The sequence below is a fragment of the Gopherus evgoodei genome, chromosome 7 (genome assembly GCF_007399415.2).
Source record: "Gopherus evgoodei ecotype Sinaloan lineage chromosome 7, rGopEvg1_v1.p, whole genome shotgun sequence".
NCBI classification, from domain to species: domain Eukaryota; kingdom Metazoa; phylum Chordata; order Testudines; family Testudinidae; genus Gopherus; species Gopherus evgoodei.
In genome coordinates, this window is record NC_044328.1 from 110,832,115 (window position 1) to 110,856,727 (window position 24,613).

At 43.3% G+C, this 24,613-nt stretch overlaps 1 protein-coding gene across 9 annotated transcripts in view; it reads left to right on the top strand.

Moving 5' to 3' along the window:
* The window catches only part of SLC6A6 (solute carrier family 6 member 6), a 75,810-nt gene that overhangs the window by 35,696 nt on the left and 15,501 nt on the right, over positions 1-24,613 (top strand). For all 9 annotated transcript variants that reach the window (XM_030571135.1, XM_030571136.1, XM_030571140.1 and 6 more), the window contains 5 exons: positions 8,663-8,795; positions 13,510-13,644; positions 15,785-15,888; positions 16,004-16,128; positions 21,431-21,543. In XM_030571135.1, coding sequence (XP_030426995.1) covers positions 8,663-8,795; positions 13,510-13,644; positions 15,785-15,888; positions 16,004-16,128; positions 21,431-21,543 — 610 coding nt within the window. The remainder of the gene's footprint in view (positions 1-8,662; positions 8,796-13,509; positions 13,645-15,784; positions 15,889-16,003; positions 16,129-21,430; positions 21,544-24,613) is intronic.

Below are 24,613 nucleotides of genomic sequence, written 5' to 3' on the forward strand. Positions count from 1 at the left end.
CCACTGGACTCCTCGTTGTTTTTGTGGATACAGACTAACATGGCTACCCCTCTGATACTTGGTACATTTAATTGTGATTTTTCTTTGCTTCTGGAGAGAAGTGAACTTCTAAATATTACATTAAACCTCTTATTTTTCATTAAAGGGTGTAGGAATGTGAGAGGAGGCACAAAGGCCCAGATCTGCAAGGGTATTTAGGCACCTAATTTAGATGCCTAAATACCACTGTGTATCTGGGCCAAAAGATATTCATATGTAGTGTATATAAATGCATAGGTTCACCCAATAGAGTACAGCAAGTCTCCCCAAACCTGTCTTGGTTTGAAAGGATTTTGGTTTTGTTTTTTATTTGAAAAATACCCATTCATCTCTGGGGTGTGATTCTCTACATCAGACATCAGTTTGGAACACTTCACTTACAAGTACCTTGAGAATAGGAGTTTACAATGGAAACAACGACAGACCATTAATTATGGTTTTGTGAGCACAGCTGTTGTTGCCTTTCTCCCTCCCTTCCTTGTTAATACATTTTCTAAATGTATAACAAATCACTTACTAACCTGGCGAAGATGCCAGCCAATAACATGGCAAAGAAAACTGGCAGACATATTCAACACTGCCCGTTACTGTACTTTTCTGTGATCATTTGTCTTGTACCAGCCTACTGTGTAACCTAGAAGAAGATCTTGCTTTTGCCAGAAGCCTGGAGTTTATCAGGCTTAAACTTCTTGTCACAGTTTCTTCTGCGTTTCACATTATAAATTCTGTTTTGCACAATCTGATTTCTGAATGGAGCGGCACCTCTGCAAACACTGTATTTGCACAGGCATCAAAAATTTGCAGAATAAAAGGGAATACAAAGAAGATCTGTGTGATATAAGACCCCAATGAACAGATTCAGAGATTATTTACCTGCTTGGCTTGCCCTGGTGGTTTATTATTAAGTGTAGCATTTGCTTCGATCCCAGGTTGACTTCTTCAGGCCACTTAAATTCCAGTTTCACTCCTTGAATCAACTTGAATGCCCTTCTGTATTTTATAAATAAACGTAAGCTAGTTGCCACACCAGAAATGACATCCACGCTGCAAATATTTGGCAGGTGTTACATTTGGAAAAAGAATCCTAGAACTGTGCTGAAACTTGTAACCCAAGAGCTGCAGATGAGCCAGTAATGTAGAGTAGGTCTTGGACCATCAGGTGATTGGTGTAACTGACAGAGTGCATCTTGTATTACCAATTTTTTCAGTGTGTCATTAGCACTGAGTTTCTGCGCTACATGGCAGTTACTTTCCCAGTTCTGATTTCCTGGGTGGTGGACTGGTCCCTCTAAAGATATGGGGAGTTGAAATGATTTGCTAGACCGGGGGTCGGCAACCTATAGCACGAGTGCAGCATGCAGCAGCATGCCGTTAAAAATCCTGCACGGCCTGGCCCATTCTTCTCCACCCCCCCACTCCTGCCGCGGAGGTAGGGGGAAGAAGTTTGGTCCTGCCGGCTCCCCTGCCTCTTCCCACAGTGTGCTGGGTTCCTGCCCCTCCTCCTCCTCTCTGTCCCTCCCTCCCTGCATGCTGATCAGCTGATGGCCCTTGTGAGGGATGGGGTGGGGGAGGAGCAGAGTCAGTGTGCTCTCTGCTCCTGGCAGAGGCAGAGAAGAAGCAGGGGCAGGGCCTTGGAGAAGGGAGTGGTGGAATCAGGGCATATCCCCTCCAGCCCCCTGTTGTGAGCACCCCACGACCCCAGCCCACACCCAGCCCTCTGCCCTGAGCCCTGTAGCCCCGCACACCCTCCAGGCCCCTCCCCTAAGCCCTGTATCCCCCTCACACACACCCAGCCCTCTGCTTGACTCCTTCACATCCACACTCCAGACCCCAGCCCTGACTCTGACATCCCACACAAACCCAGGCCCCCCACGCTCCATGCCCTAACACCTGCACCACCCTCACATGCCCCCAGCCCTGTTTCCTGACCCTTAAACCCCCCCACATACCCAGTCCCCCCTACACCCTATGCATCCCCCGCATCCTGACTCGTGCACCCCGCACATCCCCACCCCCACCCTGAGCACCAAACGGGAGCTCCTGCACCCCCCACCCCCAAACTCACATTCCCACATGCACCCCTCACACCAAATGGGAGCTGCCCCGGTAAGCACTTCACACCCAAACCTCCTGCCCCAACCTTGAGCCCCCTCCCTCATTCTAGCTCCTGGCCAGACCCTACACCCCAACCCCCAGCCTGCTCCTTCACCCCCAGCCCTGTGCTCGGTGCACTCCCACCCTCAGGTCAGTGCAGAGAGGAAGAGAATGGGCCAGAACCAGGGAGAAGGTAGGTACCCACTGTATGTGGGCAGGGCCAGGACCCAAGACCAGCAGCAGGCTGAATGGCTCTGGCAGCCAGGATCCTGGCTGGCAGGAGCTGGCGGATGGAACCCCTGAGCGGCAGCGGGCTGAGCTGCTCAGCCCACTGCCGATCTGGGGTCCCTGTCGCCGTTCCCACACAGCCTGGGTCTGGGGTTCTGGCTGCCGGCTCCTTGCCTGCCAGGGTCCCGGGCGCAGGCCCCACTCAGTCCGCTGCCGGCCTAGGTGAACAGAACCCCAGACCAGCAGTGGGCTGAGTGGGCCGTCGGCATAAGATCAACATTTTAATTTAATTTTAAATTAAGCTTCTTAAACATTTTGAAAACCTTGTTTATTTTACAATACAACACTAATTTAGTTATATAATATATAGACTTAGAGAGAGAGACCTTCTAAAAAACATTAAAATGTATTACCGGCATGTGAAACCTTAAATTAAAGTGAATAAATGAAGACTTGGCACACCACTTCTGAAAGGTTGCCGACCCCTGTGCTAGACAGATATTCCACGTCAGGAAGTCAAAGACCAACTGGAACAGGACAAAATGCAATCTTCTAATGTGGATAACAAATCAGACTAAAGAGGTCTTGCAAACATCTAAGCATGAAGAAGGACTCCCTGTATCTTGTGCACTGCCTTCTCCTTACCTCTATCTTCCTCAGCTCTGTTAAGCTTATGCTGTCTCATTTTTACATAAGAATAGCCATATGAGTCAGCCCAAAGGCTATCCAGCTCAGTATCCTGTCTTCTGACAGTGGCCAGTGCCAGATGCTTCAGAGGGAATGAACAGAACAGGGCAATCATCAAGTGATCCATCTCCTGTTGTCCAGTTCCAGCTTTTGACAGTCAGAAGTTTAGGGACACCCAGAGCGTGAGGTTGCAGCCCTGACCATCTTGGCTAGTAGCCACTGATGGACCTATCCTCCTTGCACCTGTCTCATTCTTTTTTGAACCTAATTATACTTTTCTGCACATGCGGAACAAGGACGACTTACGAGAAGTCAATGATTAGAACCCATAGGATATACTTGGAGCTGGAGGTGTGGTTCTCAGCTCAAGCAGACCTACTTGTACTAGCTCTCATTGAGCTATGACAGCACAGACGAGAGGATGGGCTAGCTGCCCCGAGTACATGCCTATGGCCTTGGATGGGTACGTATTCAGTGCAGCTAACCCGTCCTACCATCCATACTGCTGCAGATTCCTTCTGTTGTAGTTCGCTAGCTGGACGAGAGCTAGTGGTGAGTACATTTCCTTGAGCTGGGAATCACACCCCCAGCTCCAAGTGCAGACATACCCTTATGGGCAATTCTTTCTGCACCTGGCAGCCTCATTAACTTCTACGCTCAAACAGCCATGTTAAACATCATAGGCCAGATACATCTCTGGCTTCAATGGAGTTATGCCAGGGAGGAGTTTGGCTCCAGGATACTGTTGGTGTGCGTGCACTGCCCTCGTCGACCATTATTCCCTCTTGCGTTAAACCATACCATCACGAAACAAGCCGTGTTTAGAACTGACAACCCTTACAGGAGAAGTAAAAAAAAAAAAAAGAAGGACCTCGATTCCTTTCTATACAAGAATGCATATTAAAGAGTTAAAGTGTTAATGGGCACCTTTCAATATACCATATCTAAGGCCAGGCCAGACTTTATACAGTACATTATTTTTAATCTCCATTCGCCCCCAGCTCCCTAAAGTCTTTGATAAAAGGCAATGGTACAAACCAGCCAGGTTTCTCAGGTAAAAATATAGCTGCCGCCAGATATTCTGCCGCGAGAGGCCATGCTACCACTGTTAGTCAGCTATCTGAATAGGCTAGGAGGAGCCCAGTGTCCAGGAGGAGTTTTACCCTGGAAGGTAGAGGAACATCATCTTGTGAGTCTACCTGCCAAACTTCACTCATCCATGGGAATAAGATCATTGGCCCTTATCATTTTTATTTTTAAAAGCTTGTGTTATTGCCTCAGTCTTAAATATCTCATCAATGAGACCCTGCCGTCCCACAGCTGTAAGAATGACCTAGTCTTGTCTGAATGAAGGAGGGAAGACACAGACTTCTTTCAAGAAACACAATAACATAACCTGGGGCCAGTTAACAATAATTTGCGTTGTCAATCTTACTGGTCTTGGTGGACTCTTCAGGCCTGAGTTTTATTGGGACTTCAACATTGCTTCTTGTGCGCTACCATGCCCCCCCATATACACACTTTTTTGAGCCTTAACACACGTATTTTGCACATGCAGAGTCTAGCATCCTTGTGGCCAGGGCTGCCCAAGGAGGGAGCAAGTGGGGCAATTTGCCCCGGGCCCCGCAGGGGTCCCACGAGCCCTGGCCCAGCAGCAGTCCAGGTCTTCAGGTCATTTTGGCGGCAGGGAGCCCTTCAGTCGCTCCACCTCTTTGGCAGCACTGATGGGCCCTCCGCTGTCAAAATGCTGCTGAAGACCCGGACCGCTGCTGGGTGAGTACAAGTGCTGCAGCTCCCCCGCTTTGCCCCAGCTCCCCTGAATCCTCTGGGTGGCCCTGCTTGTGGCCCCAAAGTGTGTGCAAATGCTAGTTGTACATGCAATATGTGATTCTGAAAATAAAGCCCTTTTCCTTAGAAGCCAGTCAGCTAGGAAACTTGTCGCCCACGAGATATTTATATTTGCCACTCAGTGCTCAAGCATTAACAGTCATACAAAAAGCCCACAATGGTTGGAGAAGAGGCTATTATCCTGTGATTGAAGGAATCCACACTGTTTTGTGGTACAGTTAATATTTAATTTTTTGTTTCTGAAACTAAATGCCCTTTTCAAGCTAGGAAACGGATGTGGTTATCTTCATCACTAGTGCATAGTAAAACTGACACCACACTGACATAATTGGCCCCACTGATACATTAGCCTCTTCGTGCTGAATGACGTGCCCCTTCCCTATCCTGCTGGACATACTGTGGAGCCTGACATTTTAGTTAATCTGAATTAACATTCTGTGCAAATCACATGCTTACTTGAGCAGCAGTAAAAGGGGTTAAGCAAATCTGGCTTTATCTCAGGAGACTTACATCTCGCTATCATGTGCTTTAGGTCTTATTTCTTCAGATTTTCTTTTAAAGTTCTGAATTTTAAAGTCTTACAAGTGCAGTAACGCAAAAGGGGTGAGAATTATGGGACAGCTCCCATTAAACAAGAGCTCTGATTGTCTGATGCTGACCAAATGTTTATAAATGGCTGGTAATCAGCAGACCTTGTTCATCCAAATCCAAGAAAGCCTGTCACATGTTCCTGGCATGTAACCCCGAGGAAAGGAAAACAAAACTAAACAAAATCCGACTTAGTCTTATGTGCCCTTGGAGGCAAATAAGATTTATGAAATTGCTTCTTTCATAGCATTCCCTTTAGTGAGTTCCTTATACACCTGATTATAGTACTAGTTGTTATTGCTCGTTCTGTGTTAAAAAGCACTTCCCCTCTCTTGGTATGAAATGTCCTGATGGCATTCATGTGATTAATTGACATGAGACACCCTTCAAGGATTGCCTGACTCCGCTCATTCTATTTTTGTGCACATTCTGGAACCAGTTACAACTCCTGTTTTTACATTGTTTGTGTTATTAGTCCATACTGCCTCTGTGAAAAAAAAGCCCAAGAATCTATGTTTGATATGCAGGCTTGCTAATGGAAGTTTGTTCATATCATCAAAGCTGTTGTGCAATACATTTCTTACTCCACCTAGGAATGAAATTATAAAGGTGTTACAGATGCAGACTGAAGTGCTTCTGCTACAGAAATATGTTGGTTTTGGTTGCCTGACAAAACCTAATGCAAACACTGTAGTAGTGTGTGCTGAATTGGCTCCATGGTATTCTACCTTTGCAGGGTAGAGTGGCTGAAGACAGCAAGGGAGCACATCAAACAGTGCACTTGACTAGTCCTATATAAAAGAAACATCTACCTGGCTCCTAGCAGAGTCTGTTCTCTTCCATAGAATGTGAGCCCAGAATCCTGGGTCACATTCTAGGTAAGGAGGCCATCTGCTTTTGAATCTATAAGAGAAAAACAAAGAGTGGTTCATGGAACATGCCACATACAGTCTTAGCCACATACATTCAGAGATCTCCAGTTTCCAAAAGGAAAAAGGCTATTCAGTGTTTTCTTGCCCCAAGTCATGCTGGCTGCTTATTAGCATGTTATTCCAAATTGCCTTTCAGCTTAGAAAGTTAGGCTTCATTTTCTTCTTCCACATACACACACCGGGCCGGATCCTGCTGCTGCTGACTCCAGTGAGTAACTCCATATGACTCCATATGAGTGACTCCATATGAGCAAGGACTGCAGAATTATATAATTGTTTGTTATCACAGGGTTGCTATTATTACTGAGTAGCTACACTGTTTGAGGACCAGCTGTTCTATTGAGTTCCATGAGTCTTTTTCCACAGCACCAAATACACTCAAAAAAATGTTTAAAAAATGTAAAGCATTTAGTTCTGAGAACACACACACACATGCTCAAATTATCGTAACAATTTTGCAAGCTAATATTTAAAAAAGACAACCATTTGGGGCCTTCTAAACTGGCCCGTTTCTTTTTATTATAAAAAATGTATAGCACTTTTAGGTCACTGGTTTTATTTATTGTTATTGTTTTTTCCATTGGGAACAAAAAAGCTTGATGGGGTAGTGGGAGAGGGGGTGCGGATGGGGGTGAAGCTTAGAGCACCAGATTGTTATGATCTTGCAGGGTTTGGTAAATGTTTTTATCCTGACAAAAATCTGTTTACACTAAACTTGTGTACCTCATCTGCATGTGCAGACACACTGACCTGGTGTGCCCCTTGCACTCCTGATAGTGGCTAAAGGTTGGCTGCTGACTTTCATTGTTGGGCAAAAAACAAAACTCAGCAGCATTCTTTTATTGAACAAATTAGTCCGTGGACAATGTCCTGCAGTTCCAACACTTTCATTGACTACAGTGAAAGTCTTGCATGACGAGTTCAGGACATGTCCCACTGATTTCAGCAGTTTTGCTTAAGTAAGGAATTAGTAAGAAAAACTGAATCAGGACTTCAGGATTTGGTCCTTTATTGCAGGCAATGAGTAAAGCCTCTTCACCTTAGAGAAAGTGACGAACGTGCCATTTGGAGTGTGTACATTGCCAGAGAAAGGAAAGGAAGAAGTTTTATTTCGATATTTGTTCTTACCCATGGAAATTGACAAAAGAAAGAAGTTAATAAAAACTTGTTTTTATGAACCTAGCAATTCTGATGCTCATGTTTTTGCCTCCCCAGTAGAAATCTGTGTTCATTTTCTAAGTTGAATAACTAAATAAAGTTTATCAAATATCCCTGGTCGCCTAAACAAGGACCTACTTGTGATGACATTGACTACCCTTGGCACTCACCAGTAATGTTTGCATGCATCTGAGCCAAGATAAATGGAAAGAGTAACAGAAATTGTAACAAATCCAGGCTCTGCATTGCAAACCGAACTCCCTAATGTGTTAACTTGTCTCACTGTTGTCTCTGATCTCTGTAATGATAGTCACCCTAACAGACTGAAAAGAAAACACCGATGTATTGTGGCCTTTTTGAATAAGTCTGTCAGACATTATGGGTGATATTGACATACAAGTACACTGGCTTCAAGGCTGTTTTGATAAAGATGCCGGCAGAGCAGTGGTTCTCAAAGCCGGTCCGCCGCTTGTTCAGGGAAAGCCCCTGGCGGACCGGGCTGGTTTGTTTACCTGCTGCGTCCACAGGTTTGGCCGATTGTAGCTCCCACTGGCCGCGGTTCACTGCTCCAGGCCAATGGGGGCTGTGGGAAGCGGCGGCCAGCACATCCCTCGGCCCGTGCCGCTTCCCGCAGCCCCCATTGGCCTGGAACGGTGAACCGCGGCCAGTAGGAGCCGCGATTGGCCAAACCTGTGGACCCAGCGTGGACTGGCTTTGAGAACCACTGCAGTAGAGGTCTGGCTTCTGTCTCCATGAAGAACAATTATAGTAAATAACTTCAACAATTGCAACATACTTATATGATCATTAGCTTCCAAAAGGAGCCTTGGTCAAGATGCTGTATAGTATGTTGGTCAGAAGAATCCTACAGACAGCAGACATACCTAGGGCTTAATCCTGCAAACCTTTAGACATATGAGTAATGCTGAGTTAAGCAAGTACATATGCATAAGATTGCAATTCTGAAGTGCAACCAGTCCAGTCATTGGCATAAGTAATGTGTGTAAACTTGCAGAGCTTATAAGAAAACTCCTGACTAACTGCTTTGTTGCATCCTTGTCTTGCTTCTTTTCCTTTCATGCATTAAGGCGCAATGTACTGAGCTTGTCTACGGGGATTGAAGATGTCGGTGTTCTCAAGTGGGATCTAGCACTGTGTCTTCTCTTTGTCTGGGTGATATGTTTCTTCTGCATTTGGAAAGGCGTCAAGTCTACTGGGAAAGTAAGTGCTCTGTCTGCCCCTTTACGATCACTCCCTTAGAAAAGTCAGCAGTACGGTGAATACTAGGCTGTCTCTTTTGTCAATAAATAGCGACAGCTTCCATGCAAAAAATGTATTTTCACGCTGATTAATAGATGAACTTGACTGGTGTTGGAGGGCATTGGCCAGTGCCACAGTACAGAATGCCTCTGAACCAAGCGGATGTTAATGGAATGGCATCAAGAATCATATAAAGACAACTCAGCAAGCTTTTTAAACACCGTCATTTAAGACAGTGGAATCTAGCCAGTGCTCTCTGTACTGGAGAGGGTGCCTCAGGCTTTACTGACCGGTACACTACTTGCCTCTTCCTACATAATAATAATAGTTATACCACGGTGTGCTTCTATGACATGTCATCCACAGAGCCACCTTCAATTCTGGTGCAGTACCACTGGAATAAGTGGATCCACAGTGAGGACAAACTGAAGTCACTGAGAACTGCTGGATGCTTAGCACTTTTGGAAAAATCTGCCCACTTATTTAGGTGCCCAAAGACAGATTTAGGAGCCTAACTTTAAGCACTCATTTATTTAATGAAAATGTTCGTCCTAAAACAGCAGCACCATCTTCTTCGCTAGGGTCATTGTCCAAGGTCTGCTCTGACACTCAGATCGATGCCCTGTTTATGCAGTCATTTCGAGTGTGCCTCTCACTGAAGGGCCTATTTGGCATATTGAGCTCAGGGCTAAGTTCAACAACATTGATATCTACACTCTATATTTTAGATGCCTGCTGAAGGCCACAGTAGTTAAACATTCACAGACTCCAGACCTTTGGGTGCTCTGAGGTCTTCGTTGAATGGGGCCCATCTGTGGTTCTTCCCCTCCCCTACGCCCTTACCACTGCACTCCAAAACCACGCCATTCCATATGGTAATAATTAGACAGCATCTGAACCTCATTCCATTCCAGTAGCATGCCAGGAACAAAGTACAGAAGTATCCACACTGTCGATTAACGACACGATGCCTGGTATTTATTTCCTCTTTAAATATATGGTAGTGGTTCTGCACCATCATTTCTCTCTCCCTTTGACTTTATCATAGGACCTCATTAAAAACATGGCACCTTAGCCTTCTGGTCGCCTGCTAGTTTTAGGCCCAAAGAGCAGCTTCCACACCTCTGAATCTGTGCTGACCGAAGATGGTTGTATTCCCTATTGTCACTGGTTGGCATGACCTATTGAGTTGGCTTGTTAAGGGTCACGATGAAAGTGAGCATAGTAATCTCCCCAGCAATAGTAGAATGGAAACAGGCATTTCCTGAGTACCTTTTGCGATCGTGATGGCTGTTTGATTCACACCACAGTTCAGACAGCACCAAAAGATTTTCCAAGCTGCTTATTGTGTACAAAGAACAAACACTCACTATAATGCACCAGCATAATCAAAATCAGCGAGGGTGTATGCTAGTCTGAGAAGGTCAAAGGGCTGCAGTGACTTGAAAAATTCAGAGGTTTGCTGGGAACTTCCACGGGTTTTCCAATAAACAACAGCTGAATATCTATTTGGTGGGTATGTTTTCTTGTGCATCATAAACTCCCATAGACTTGAGATGCACAACAAATGCAAGACTGGACTCTGAAATGTTCCCTCTGCTCTTGTGTTTCTGCACCAGGGAATTAACGCTGAACCTTTTGAAGTTAAAAAAGCAAAAAGGAATGGTTAAAAAATATAAAATCACCAGCAGTTTTTTCTGGAAATTAGGTGTATCTCAGAACTTAATCAGAATTTACTATCTGTTCCTCCACTGCGTTTTGAGGACATAGGGCCTGGTCAAAAGTCCATTGAAGGCTATGGAAAGACTCCCATTGAAGTCAGTGGAAAGATTCCTGTTGACTTCACTGGCTTTGGATCAGGTCAAAGCAAAGTGAAGAACTCTAATGTAGGCCTGGAGTTATTGGATAAGTGATTAGCCCATAGTTTAATTTTATAGATAATTTTTTACACACTTAAGTGCTTTCCAATGTATGAATAACTTCCTGAAGGGGAAAAAATAATCTTTTAACAAAATCTTGTTGCAATATATTGAACAAAAGAAACAGTCACAAAAAATAATAGCCCAGTGTTTTGAGAACATTTTGTATAGAGTGCTGGAGCCTAAAAATGCCTTCAATCATGCAGGGGATTTCCTGCCCCGCAGGGGGGGAAGTCCATTGTGTAACACTGAGTTCCTAAGAATGCAGACACAGCCTTGTTATTAGAGAGCAGGGATTTTTATGAGTCAAGATTATATAAAAAGAGATCATACAGAACAAAAAGTAAATAACTTTTTGAAAGTTTTTAGATGAAACTAGGCTAATGTATAATCCATATGATTTATCAATGAAAAATATTACTGAGTTCCAAGAGGAAAAGGAAGAAAACCCATATGCATGAAAAGGTTTTCTTTGAATTTTTTCATCTGGCTACCTGAGGTGGTATATCAATGCCGGCTTTGATTTCTCCTGGTTACTCTCCTAGCACACACTTAACAGACATGTGGATGCATCTCAGGAGCTTTTCCCTGATTAAACTAAATTTTGAAAAACAAAAATGTACTTTTAAATAAGGCAACAGCGCTATAATTACCTGGCAGAAACTTCTGACTCCATTGAAAAAAAGAAAGAAACCAATCCTTTTTGGAAGGCAGAGATTATCTGCAATAGAGTGTTAGTGCTTGTCTGCCCAGGGAAATTGATCAGCATAGCTATTCTGAAATAACTGTTCTGTAATAGTTGTTCCTGAATAGCTCCCTGTGTGGACACGCTATTTTAGCATAAAAGTGATTTTATTCAGGAATAATTACTCCATTCACAAAGCAGAGTAATTATGGAATAAAGTCCCTTTTATTTTAGAACAGGGTGGAATGTAGGTTATTATGGAAGAGCTATGCCAGTAAGCTTCCCCTCTCTAGGCTAGCCCTCAGCCTTATGTTCTGAAGATAGTGCCCACAAGGTTTGGGTGATTCAGTCTTTAGTTCTTAACTATTGTATCGTACTCTGTCTCTCCAGCATTCCCAAAGCCTTTCAGCTGGATTCCTTTTTATTTCTGAGAAGTGCCTTTAAAATCTATACAGATGATAGCAGTATTCTCAGATAGAACAAGCCTGCAAAATCTTCAGTGCTCATGGACTTCACTGGTCTCTGCATGTAATCTTGTGTATATCTAAGCTGCCTCCCTGTTAGCAAGGTACATGGCAACACCTGTATCATGAGAGAGATGTGTATTTTGGCCTGATAGATTAGAAGTAGCGCAGTGCATAGCAGTATAAGAGATTCAACTCTGGGTGCGGGGCTGGCAGCTGGGGCCCCAGAGCTTGGGGGAGACGGGGGTGGCATCCAGGACCCTGCGTAAAACCTGGGGGTGCTGCAGTATGCCCTGCATCCCTAGTTCCCGTGCCTGTGACACCTTTCATACATTCCCAGTAGTTAGATGAATAGGTAGAAAAATGCTTTAATTGCTCCCCAGAACCCGTCAGAGGCTGTGGTTGGAGCAGGTATCTGGGAAGTTCATTTCCTGGTTCTGCTCTAATAATAATAGGAGATATACCCATCTCTTAGAACTGGAAGGGACCTTGAAGGGTAGTTGAGTCTAGCCCCCTGCCTTCACTAGCAGGGCCAAGTACTGAATTTTGCCCCAGATCCCTAAGTGACCCCCTCAAGGATTAAACTTGCAACCCTGGGTTTAGTGGGCTAATGCTCAAACCACTGAGCTACTCCCCCCCTCCCCTTAGGTAAGTCTCTCTAGGCCACAGCGTGCCTGTCTGAAAAATAATTCTTACCTACTTTACAAGAGGGCTAAATTCACTTATTTTTGTAAAGTACTTGGAGATCCTCCACTGGAAGGTTCAAAGGAAGTTTGACATAACCCATTAGTGACCCTTTGGAGTGGAGGCTGTTACTCTTCACTGCCAAAGGTGAGCCTGTGATAAGAGAAGATGGCAGGGGGCAAAAAGAAAATTGCAACTAGTGTGAACACTCAGCAGAATAGGCCTTTGCAGCTGTAGGCTGCTGGCCGGCAGGACTAATGCTCACTCATATGGGTTCAGGCCCTTTCTTCAGGGCATAGCTTATTCTTCAGACAAATAACTCATTAACACCAAAACTCAGCCTGCTTCCAGGGTTCAGAGGCCTTTCTCCTTGCTGCTCCAGGGCCCACCACAGGAGGCTTCCTGCTGCTCCTTCCCTCAACAGTACTTTTTCAGCCCTTTTATAGGAATCACTTGACTCCTTCCCAGCTGGGTCAGACAAGCCCCTCTCCCAGGCATGAACAGCTCCCTTTAAGACAAGTACTATCTCCAAATAGAGCAGGGCGCTTCAAGCCCGGTGGTCCTCAAAGGGGCAGACCACTCTGTTCCAGCATCATCTTTTCCTGGAGATGTAGACAGCCACTTCCTGGAGACAAATCAGACCAGACTCTTATCTTTGCATAGACTGAAGATTGGAGGAATTTAAGGCACCAGTTGAACACTACAAGCCAAGAGGACAGTTGAGAGTGGAAGAGAGGATTAACTAAAAACGTGCTTAAACAACCAGAAACTCAAATCTGAGGCTCATGAAATGCCAGGGGGATTTGAAATCAAATTCCTGGATCTCCGTCAGTTTTAGTTCTGGGTTGAAAGGACACTAGTTATATATTTTGTTTCTAAACTAATTGTCAAGGACTATACATATTGTCACTTTGTTTTGGCAGGTTGTGTACTTCACTGCTACATTCCCATTCGTCATGCTTATTGTGCTGTTAATCCGTGGTGTCACCCTGCCTGGAGCTGCAGAGGGCATCAAATTTTACCTTTACCCTGATGTATCACGGTTAGCAGATCCACAGGTATGGGACCACTAAGTAGGAGCAGGGAGACTTCCCGTGCTCTGAAACAAGAGGGACATTTAGAGGTGGGTGGTGGTGGTGCAACATTGGGGGATTTTTTCCATGATCTTTATCAATCCAAATATAGCATGGACATTAAAACTGGGCTGTATTTTTCCATTGTATCTGGTTGAAAAGGTCATTGTTAAATGTGTTAATGCATCTTTCCGTGTGTGTATTTTTGTGTCAAAGGACTCTGAGGCTGTAGACTCTGTCCAGTTATAGAAACTCAGCTTTCTTGTTGGTATTAGGCTCTGGACAAGGTAAGGGAGATACATTTTTTTTAGGAGGATAGTCTTTAGTTTCGAAGGGAATTGAAAGAAAGGTGAGAAATATGAGCGTAGCAGATGGCACACCAAGGAGCAATTGTGAGTATCTGTTTCACTCTGCCACCACCTCTCAGGAGCAAGACATTGGGGAGAGAAATGAACAGAGTAGTGGAAAAATGAAAACCATTGCAAACACGTGAGAAATCTGTTTTCTCATGCAAACACATGAGAGAATGCATGGAAGATGACTGCTTAGCCCTGGGTAAGAGGAGTTGCAATGTTTTTTCTCTGCAAGCTACAACTGGAAAAGGAAAAGACTATTCATTTCCATGGTACTGGTGTAGCAATGTGTGAAAGGCTGACTGCCAGCTCTTTGGTAATCACATGAGAAATGCAAAACTCTCTAACCAATAGCAAAAAACAAATGCAAATGATAACAGTGACTTTTTTAAAGTGATGGACGTAGGCATGATAGGGTGAAAATGCCTTTCTTTGTTGTTTCTTTTCTAATGATTATCTAGTAAAAAGTCAAAATACCAAGGGGATTTGGGCCCTGTAAGTAAGCAGGTAAAGTGTCCTTGAAAGAAACTTAGCCAAATGTATGTATAAATATCTTCTGTCTGTGTGTTCCATTCTATGCATCTGAAGAAGTGAGCTGTAGCCCACAAAAGCTTATGCTGAAATAAATTTGTTAGTCTCTAAGGTGCCACAAATGCTCCTGTTCTTTTAGCCAAATGTGACAGTCTCTGTGATTCCCTTCATTACACCAGCCATTCAGACATGCATCTACCTCCTTCCCTGGTAGCATGTAAATGTTATGAGTTATTAGCCGTAAGCTTCATGCCCTAAAATGTGATGACTGACAACACAGGAAAGATTCAGATTCTTTTAGCTCCCAGGCCCCCTCTTCCATGATGGCATAGCTCCCTCCAGAGTTAAGCTATCGTGGACTCCCCATTGAAAAGGCTCATCTTCTTTCACCAGGAGATCCCTGTGGTATTTTCAGGTGGATGAGGCTGACAATGGTAGGAGAGCTGTGCTACAAAGCTGCTGCTTTCCCCCCATTCAGACCTCCTGGATGTTTCCCCTGGTATTAGTAGAGAGAAGTACATGGCCATGAATGGTCAGGAATAGATGGAGGGGTTACCACATATGTATTAAGCTGGAGTTTTTCACTGTAATGATACTGTGTATTGCATGTTACTGTACTAATACCATCAGGCTGATGAGTCATGAACTGACGTTAGTAATGGTGTTATTGATGTTAAATAAATGCATTGTGTTATGCTTGTGTCCCCTCTGCACCTGCAGTGTTTGTCCTTGTGCCACCGCTGGTTGAAAGGTATGGTTGGGGCAGCAACATGAGGCCATTCGGAAAAGTGACAGTCAGGGTGTTCGTGTTTGAAGTCCAGTGACTCTGTAGGCTGGTTCTAACCGAACTTCATCAGATACAAGTGTACACAGGACTTTACAGCTGCCTTGGTGTTATCCATTCCTTTGGGAAAGCATTGATGGTTGTGCAGTAAGGAAGGGATCCGTTGAATGGCAGACAAACTAGAATTATAGACCATCTTTCAGGCAGGGTTGTTTGAATTGCTGACAGAACTGTGAAGTTTTCAAGTGGACTCTGATGCTAACAATTTATTTTCCCTTACGATGTGGTCATTTTAAAATGAGATGCTCTCTTTTTTCTCCTCCCTTGCCCCCATATCTGGCTCAGTGGAAGCAATTTTTGTTGTTGCATAGCCTGACTGACTGACTAACTGACTGTGATGCATGTTGCTATGGGGATTGCCTTCATTAATGATGCTTTCTTCCATCTTTTCTTTTAGGTCTGGATAGATGCCGGGACACAAATCTTCTTCTCATATGCAATCTGCTTAGGAGCAATGACATCCCTGGGAAGTTACAACAAGTATAAATACAACTGTTACAGGCAAGTTTCTAACCAAGGGGGTTTAGTATCTTAGCTAAATGATGTAAATAAGTAGGGACAATGGGTTAAATTTTTTTTTTGAATTAACTTGCTCCATGACATATGTGTGACTTAGGGACTGTTTGCTGCTGGGATGCCTGAACAGTGGTACCAGTTTTGTGTCTGGCTTCGCAATTTTTTCCGTCCTGGGCTTCATGGCACAAGAGCAAGGGGTGAACATTGCTGATGTGGCAGAGTCAGGTACGATGGTATTGGTGGCAGTGGTGGTGGGCACTGCCACCTAGTGTGTGAGCAAGTACTGCGGCCTAAATCCGCCAAACAAAATAAAATAAAAGAGAAAGAAAGACAAAAAGAATTCCCACAAGCATCAGAAAAATGATTAAATGCACACGTTAGTCTGGTTTTCTTTTAGAACAGCAGTGGGTAGCTGATTAACATAGGACTTACTTTACCTTGATTAGTGTGGCAGTTTGAACACATTTTTCCAAAGTGCATTAATAAAGTTTAGCTCAGATTAGTTAAAAGGACCACACGCATTGTTGTCTGAAGTCCAGACATGTCAATCCCTTTTGGAAGTCTACACCAACCCTCTTGTTACTGTAGCTGTGATTGCCCACTGGTGAGAGATGCCGTAGGAATAAAGATTGGCACTTCCAATGGGACATATGGGACCTGGACACCCAAATCTCATTGAAAGGCAAGGGAAGTTGGACACTAAACCCCATAGGCTTCTTTGGAAAATCCCTTCCACCATGACATCAACTCTTGCAACTCTATACATTTGAATCTAGCTCCAAGGTGAAGCTGATACTCTTTGCACAATGTCCATTCTTAAACTGTTTACAGAGACACATTTCCCCCTTCTTTTGCATGTAATTATTCCCATTACCATTCAGCTATACACATGTATCAGAGAGAAGGTACATCCAGCTTGTGAATATACACTGAACAAGGTAGCCTACATCTTTCCCATGGATATACTTGATAGGACTTGTGGGCAGGAGTGGTACTTTTAGGCTGTCATAATGATGGTGAACAATTATATAAGGCTAGATCAGTATTGCCAACCCCTAGTGTTCAGAAATCATAGTCAAGCTCCCAAAATCTTGAGATTGGCTTAAAATCATGAGATTTAAAAGAATAATAGCACATTTTGGGTGCTTTTTCTTTTCCTTCTGATTTTTTCAGCCTTTAGGGTTCACTTTTTCACTGTAGGGTCACATTTTTCAGCTATTTTTTTGTCACCAAGAACACTAGAAACTTACTTTATTTTTTTTTAAATAAAAGCTGAGATTCTCTTGTAATTACAGTGACTCCTGGAGCTGGATTTTTAAGAATCACAAAGATTAATTATGAAATTACAAATGTTGGGAACACTGCTAGATTCTCAGCTGGTGTAAATCAGCATAGCTCTATTGAAATTAACAGAGCAAATGCCATTTTACATCAGCTGAGTATCTGGCCCATAAAGATAATTTTGATCAGATACTGCTTTACTTGCATACAGGAACAAACTAAGGAAATAATTCTGGTGAATACACCCTAATAGCTCAGATGAACTCTAAGAATTTTTGTATATTTGGCATTTTTTCTATTCAGATTCAAAATTTACTGTAATTGACCCAAAATAAAAAAACATAATCCATTGTTAAATGGGCACCTTTGTCCATGATATTTGATATTTTTTAAAGTGGCACCACTGATCAGTTTTAGACACTGGACTTCAATCCTTTATTTTGGTGACCATTTTAGTTTGTGTGATTTCAACACACGTTGATGGTGGCTAGAAGCTGTAGCCATCTGACGGCTATTCAGTCGATTACACAGTATATGCCTATGATGGTTTTAGGCTAATTTTTAATGGACAACTAGCCAAATCACAATCAACCACCATCGAAACTGGTACCAGTTGGTATACTTGTTGCCATTCTCAGCTGAGAGGCCAAGAATTGAATAAACCTGGGAGCATGCTCTATCCCTCTCATTCCTACGAGGTGGTTCCTTCAGTTCTTGGTAGTGGCACATTGGCAGGAGTTGTGGGGCAAACTTGTACTGCTGCTTCCTGTACTCTACCTGTTCTGTGTCAAAGAGGAGACTTCATTTTCTAGTGCGGGCAACCTGACACCATTTACCAGCAAAGAGAAATTGAAATAGATTTGTATTTTTTCCCAGATATATTCCCACCCCCATCTTTTCTTTTAACCCCAATTTTGCCAGTATGCAAATCCAGGCCTATTCTTCCAGGTAGGAAAAAGAGAGAGGGAGCAATGAGCGTCTGCAACTTGATTTTGCGGCTTGGCAGAGGAAGTTATGTATTGGGCAACCAGACGATTCCTCCATTCTGTATCCACCCACTTGCCTTACTCACACCTGTGGTTCCATTGACTTCAGTGGATTATTCTTGTGATTTGGGCACAATCTAGTTCACTCACGACAGAACCTCAGCAGCACTCTGTTGCTTAATTACACCTCTGCCAAATTCAGCCCTTATGTAAAGGTCTTGAGCTGAATTCTCCCTTGGTAGGATATGAGTAGTGAAGAGCTGAAGACAATGGGCGTTACTCCTATCATTCATTGGGCAAAGTGGACTCATTGATTTCAGTGGAGTTACACAAGGACTGAATTTGGTCTGTCTCCATCCCACATCCCTCACTCCAGATTGGGAAACTGCCTGATTTGTTAAAGTTCATGTTTCTCCTTTATTTTTTCCCATAACATTACATAAAATAAAAGGCCTAAAGCATTGTTGCTTTTTTTTTTTAACCCTAAGAAATGCAATGTGGGAACAAAGGAAGCACAGTGAGGCCTGGCTGTGTGCCTGGCTGGATGAAAGATATATTGCATGTACAGTATGTACTAGTGATAAAGCCATTGCAAGGCTTCCTTTGTTTTAATGCCACTTGCAAACTGATTCAGATTAACCAGGCCTGACTATCATGTCTGTCAGCTGATGGAGAAGGTTCGGCCTCCATAAGTTGTATTAAACAGTCCTGTGGCACCTTGTAGACTAACAGATGTATTGGAGCATGAGCTTTCGTGAGTGAGTACCCACTCCATTGGATGCATGCGACAAAGTGGGTATTCACTCATGAAAGCTCATGCTCCAATACGTCTGTTAGTCTACAAGGTGCCACAGGACTCTTTGCTGCTTTTACAGATCCCTTTTGATATTTTATATTGTTGCAGTCTACCAGCCACAGTTCCTTCTGCCGACTGGATACAATTCCAGCCATAATATTTCATTTAATCAGCAAGTGGCCAACAAATAAACTATGGTTATTACTGTTCTTTTAACAACAACCACAAGCACAGTGCATTTTAACAAGACAATAATTCAGTGGAACGGCACTCCATGTTAAATGCAGTTTTCAATTATTTACATTAAACTGAAAGGATGCCAGAAATGTTATGGTATTTTACATGGACTTTTCTCTTTATAGTTCAACATTTGCTTTCACAGAAAAATACACACAGACCATAGAGCACATGTCACCAGAAATTAACATACACAAACACACACTTTCAGCCCTGGTCTACACTAGGATGGGGGAGGGGGAATCAATCTAAGTTACACAACTGAAGTCGACGTACTTAGATCGACTTACTGTGGTGTCTCCACCGTGGTGAGTTGACTGCTGCTGCTCCCCCATTGACTCTGCCTCTCGCAGCGGAGTATAGGCATCAACGGGAAAGGACTCGGGGGTTGATTTATCGCATCTAGACTAGATGCGATAAATCGATTCCCGCTGGATCGATCGCTACCCGCAGATCTGGCGAGTAATGTAGACATACCCTCAGTGAGTTTTAGCTAGAAATAGCAGTTTTACATCTGTCTCATCATTTGCGCAGACTGGCTACAAATGCAATCTAATAGCAGTTATAGCTGGGAATTCAATTTTTACTGAGAGAAGACATGATGTCCAGGGATTGAGGGAAAAGCAGAACCCCAGAAATTTTAGCTACTCAGCCAGTTTTGTGTGTGCGCGCTTTCTGTCACATAAAACCACAGACATGTTTCTTTTTAAAAATTAATGAAATAAAATTAATCAATCAATTGCTGGCTAATTTGTATTTATTTCTATTTAAATTACTTAAATTTTTCTTTTAATTTAAAAATGTCATCCTCCTGCTCTCATCTTTTCTTTTCCTTGCTCCTTTCTCCATCTTTCTTGTTGGAAAGGAAAAATGGGAGTTAGGAAGAGCATCAGTAGTGATTCTCCATGCAGATTAAACAAGAGAATTCTGCTCCTGTGATTTACCGGACTTTATCTTCCCTACCGAAAAACAAGTTTAATTTGAATCTTCTCACCAAACCTGGAAGATGTCAACACTCCAATCCACCATCTTTTGAAACAAAAAAAAAGTCCAGATTTTAATGTGCATGTAAATCTGTCCTTGCAAGATTTCCCCGCTGTAAAAATTGCAAGATCACTTTTAAACCAGTAGTGACTGTCAGATTCTTACTGCCCCTGTTGCCCAATCAGAGATGGCATACTCACTTTACAAAAGTTCTCATGATGTATAACTAAGAGTTATTTGAAACCTGTGTGACACCAGGTGAGAACTTCTGTGAAAAACAACATAGAAGTGCAGTGTGCTGATGCTCTGCGGGTAGGTGGGTGTGAGTGAGCCCTTTATTAGCCAAGCCGCAGAGCAAATAAGGCACATTCTGTTACTACTGGCTATGGGGGAGCTCCTTTAGCTTGAGTTTTAGAAGCCTGTGATTTCTGGAGCAGAAGGACCAAGGTTTTAGTCCCTGGTCTGTGGGTGTGTACAGCATGTTTAATTGGGCTAGTAGTTGTGCATGATTGTTGGCAGGACCCAGATTTGTTATGGCACGACTTAGGAAGCCTAGTGGTATAGGAGAATCTGACTAAGGTGGCTTGTTAGCAGTATCAGCATTAGTAGTATAATTTCCAAACAGCAGGGAACACTTTTGAGAACCCATAGGCCCAAATCCACAGCTGGTGTGAATAGGGGCAGCTCTATTGATTTCAGTGGTGGTTTACAGCAGTTAAGGACCTTGGCTATTGCAGCGTAAACCAAAACCTGGAAGAAAGCGTATGAGAGATTTATGTTTTCAGAAAGATAGGTTGAGTTGGCTGCAGCATTGAAGCTTCAGGAGACTATTTGGAGCAGATTCCCTCTTGTTCCCCCCGTCACTCAAATAGAGATCATGTGTGCTAGAAACAGGATTCCTTCATTCTACTGGGGCAGTTACCTTCATTCCTGTTATACCTCCTGAATGGCTGGTGCAGGAAGTGATCCATTACTGGCATGTTTGAGACAGATGTTAAAACTGGTGGTCGGTTAGCGATGGCCTTTGGATTTTCTTGAGGTTTCTGCTGTAGTCATGCGTGCTTCTTTGTCAGATGAAAGCTCCAAACAATTTCACTTCTGGTATTTCCAGCCTGGTTTGGGTTTATCTGAAAGGAACCAGGCATCCCTGCATTGGTGGGTAGCTATCTCTAGGCACGACCTGAGTACTTACTATCTCCATTCCCTTTCTCCCTGCTCCTGTTTTCTCTTTTTCCTCCTCTAGGTCCAGGCCTGGCCTTCATTGCCTACCCAAAAGCTGTGACCATGATGCCGGCGCCTACTGTTTGGGCTATCCTGTTCTTTATTATGCTTCTGTTGATTGGACTGGATAGCCAGGTTAGTAACCACGGAAATGGACATATATATCTTAGTTGTCGCCATGATGCCAGCAATGGCAACCCCATTATAAATGGGTGGATTAAAAATAATAGTAAAATACCAATAAGCCTCCATAAATGAAGTTGCCTGTGCTGCAGAATCCATGTGTTTGAATGGAGAAGCTGCTTTAGTCCATACATAGAGACAATGAATAAGTTAGTGGTGGCAGGGTCAGCATGATCTTGTGCATTAATGTTTTGCTGTTGGGACCTGGGGGAGTCCAAGGGGTAGAGCAATGCAGCATGGCCCAAATGCTGCCCCACAACACACCACCATTTGTGGTTGGTGTGCAGCATTATCTGAGTCTGGTGAAGGAGAAATATTCATCACAAAAAGAAGGAACAGCAGGGGTCTGTGCCTGCAAGGTGCTGGGTGCCATTGAAATCAATTGGCACTGAGGTTTCTGACCACTGTAGGGCTTGTAGACTACGTGGGAGTGAATTGCAGTATGTGCCAAAATGTTGTGCTGTAACTGCTCCTCGTCGACCCTGCTCATGTGAACTACAAGGTGCCTAGTTTGTTGTAGTGTAGTGCTGTTCAAAGAGGAGTTTTTTCACAGAAATATTATCATAAATCCCACAAAGGAATCTGTTAATCATTTCTAGATAGTCACAAGTAAACAGAGGCAACCAAGGATTACGCAGTAACTATAAACTGAGATTGCCCGAGGTTTCAAAGCGACAGGCAATTTTCTATACTCCAGTGGTAAAGTAACTCTAACATTATAAAAATTCACTCGACAAAGGCAACATGTTTATTGAACTCAAATCCTCTCTTATATGAGGAGAGATTCATAAGTGGATTTTTCCCAGTGGTTACCCGCTTAATCTCTCCAATTTGTAAAGTTTGGCATTTGTTCTAAATCACTCTTTACTGCTTACTCTTTGAACTCTACTAAGTGACTTTCAGTCCCTTCCAAACTAATGTTACAATGCCCAGGGCTGCAGTTCTGCAATCAAGTGCTTATACAAATGTTAAGCTGTCTAGTAATTCTAAATAGTTCCTCACTGTGTAGAATAATTGAAACTAATTGGAGCACTTAATTTCCTCTTCCTCCACTCCCCCTTTTTGGAGTGCACTCAAGCAGGGTTTGGGAATGCCAGAGCATCTTAAGATCAAATCCAACCAATGGGAAGTGTTACATGTAAAAAGAAAAACAGTTTTACATAAGACTTTAAAATAGGAGTTCAAGCAAGCATTCAGTATTTAACACTGGAAGCTAGCTGGGCCAATAATATAGCTGCTAGCCCTTGTCAGTGAAAGGTACAGAGTACAATGTGTTTAAAGGAAGTTTCTGGACATAGTAAGTATATTAATGCAAAGACTAGGATGATTTGTATACGCCAGAGTATTGCTGCGTCATGAACTCGCTGCGATATGTCACTGACTGTGGGATGAGCCGTTTACTTATTGACAACTTAATGGGGCCAAACTGCCCTCCAATACATCAGTGGAGCTCAGTCAAGTCACCCTTGTAAGGGCCTGATGCAAAGCTCAGTGAAGTCAATGGAAGGGCTCCTGCTGTCTTCAGTGAGCTTTGGATTGTGCCAGATATGAGAGCAGGATTTGGCTGTCTGATTTCTTTGTTTCTGTTAGATTTGTTTGTGCACCATTAAATGGTCCCTTTTCCTATACAAGAAGTTCTTCTGGCTGTCAATAAACTAGAGCCCTTTCCCCAAGGCTGGGTTTGTTTTATTTGGGCAATTCTAATTATATTTGTCTTACATTCATCTTTCTGTTGCAGAGATGTTCAGATAATTTTTAAAAAATAAAAACCATTCTAAGATGCTGAATTAGACAAAGTAAGATATTCGCTGGTCTGCTCCAGACTTCAGTTTCTGTTGCAAGTGAGAATATTTTACCTACTCCCTGTAAAGTGGCTGTATCATTACAGCTATTAGAGAAGCACCTAAGGGTCTCAGGCACAAACCAGATGGCCCTATTATGCTAGGAGTTGTACATGCATGTAAAGAATCATAGAATTGTAGGACTGGAAGGGTCTGCAAGAGGTCTTCTGTTCCAATCCCCTGCATTCAAGGCAGGACTAAGTATTCTGTTTGTACAGCGGCCAAGGTCAGCCCTGGGGCTGTCGACAGCTCACCAGTGGCCCACTGCCCGAGCAGAAGTCTCCTGCCTGCCAGAGCAGTGGCCGGGGTTGGGTCTGCCCCTGGGGCTGGAACAGCAGTGGTCAGCTCCTGCCGCATGAGCAGTGGTGGGGCTGGAGCAGTTGCAACCCTAGCAGTGCTCTGTTTGTCCACTCCCACCGCAGGGTATTCTTAGTAAAAACAGGGACAGGTCGCGGGCTTCTGTAAATTTTTGTTTTTTGACCGTGGCCTTTCCCTGACTTTTACTAAAAATACCTGTGACAGAATCTTAAACCTACCCATGTGCGTTTCCTAAATAATTGGTCTATTTACAGTGTGTAAAGTATCTGCAAGAAGTTTTGCAGGAGTAGGGCCAAAGTTTATGAAAAGATGCACTAGGTGGATGAAACAAACAAACAGAGAGGAAGTGGGGTTTTGTGTAGAGAAAAAAGTTTCCGGTGCTTTATTTCATTGAATGAATGGTCACCAGTATAACTGAAAACAGAATTTGGCCCTAACTATGTACATTAACTATGTGGTTCATATAAATTTCACCAGCACATCAAATGAAGACAGAGATTGAGAGTTGCTGCCCCAGTTCAGGAGCTTTAGCTTTTCAAGTATTTTTCGCTGTGTCTTTTCTAACATGCACTTTTTGTTCATCTGAAACTTCTACAACATAAAAGCCACATAAGCATTTTCCTTTCATCACATTCATTTCCTTTAGCCTCGTAGCTTATGTTTATAAGAAAACCAACTTAATGTCTTATAAGTATGTGCGGAAACTGACTTCAATTCTGAAAGCTTTTTCCAAACTAAAAACTGACACACACACTTTAACCTTGAGGCTACAAAGAGAAGGACTGTTATTTGATTATTCAAAGTACTATATAGTTCCATAGAGTGTAAATGCAGAGCTTCTAGGGAGTGTGTAATTAAGACAA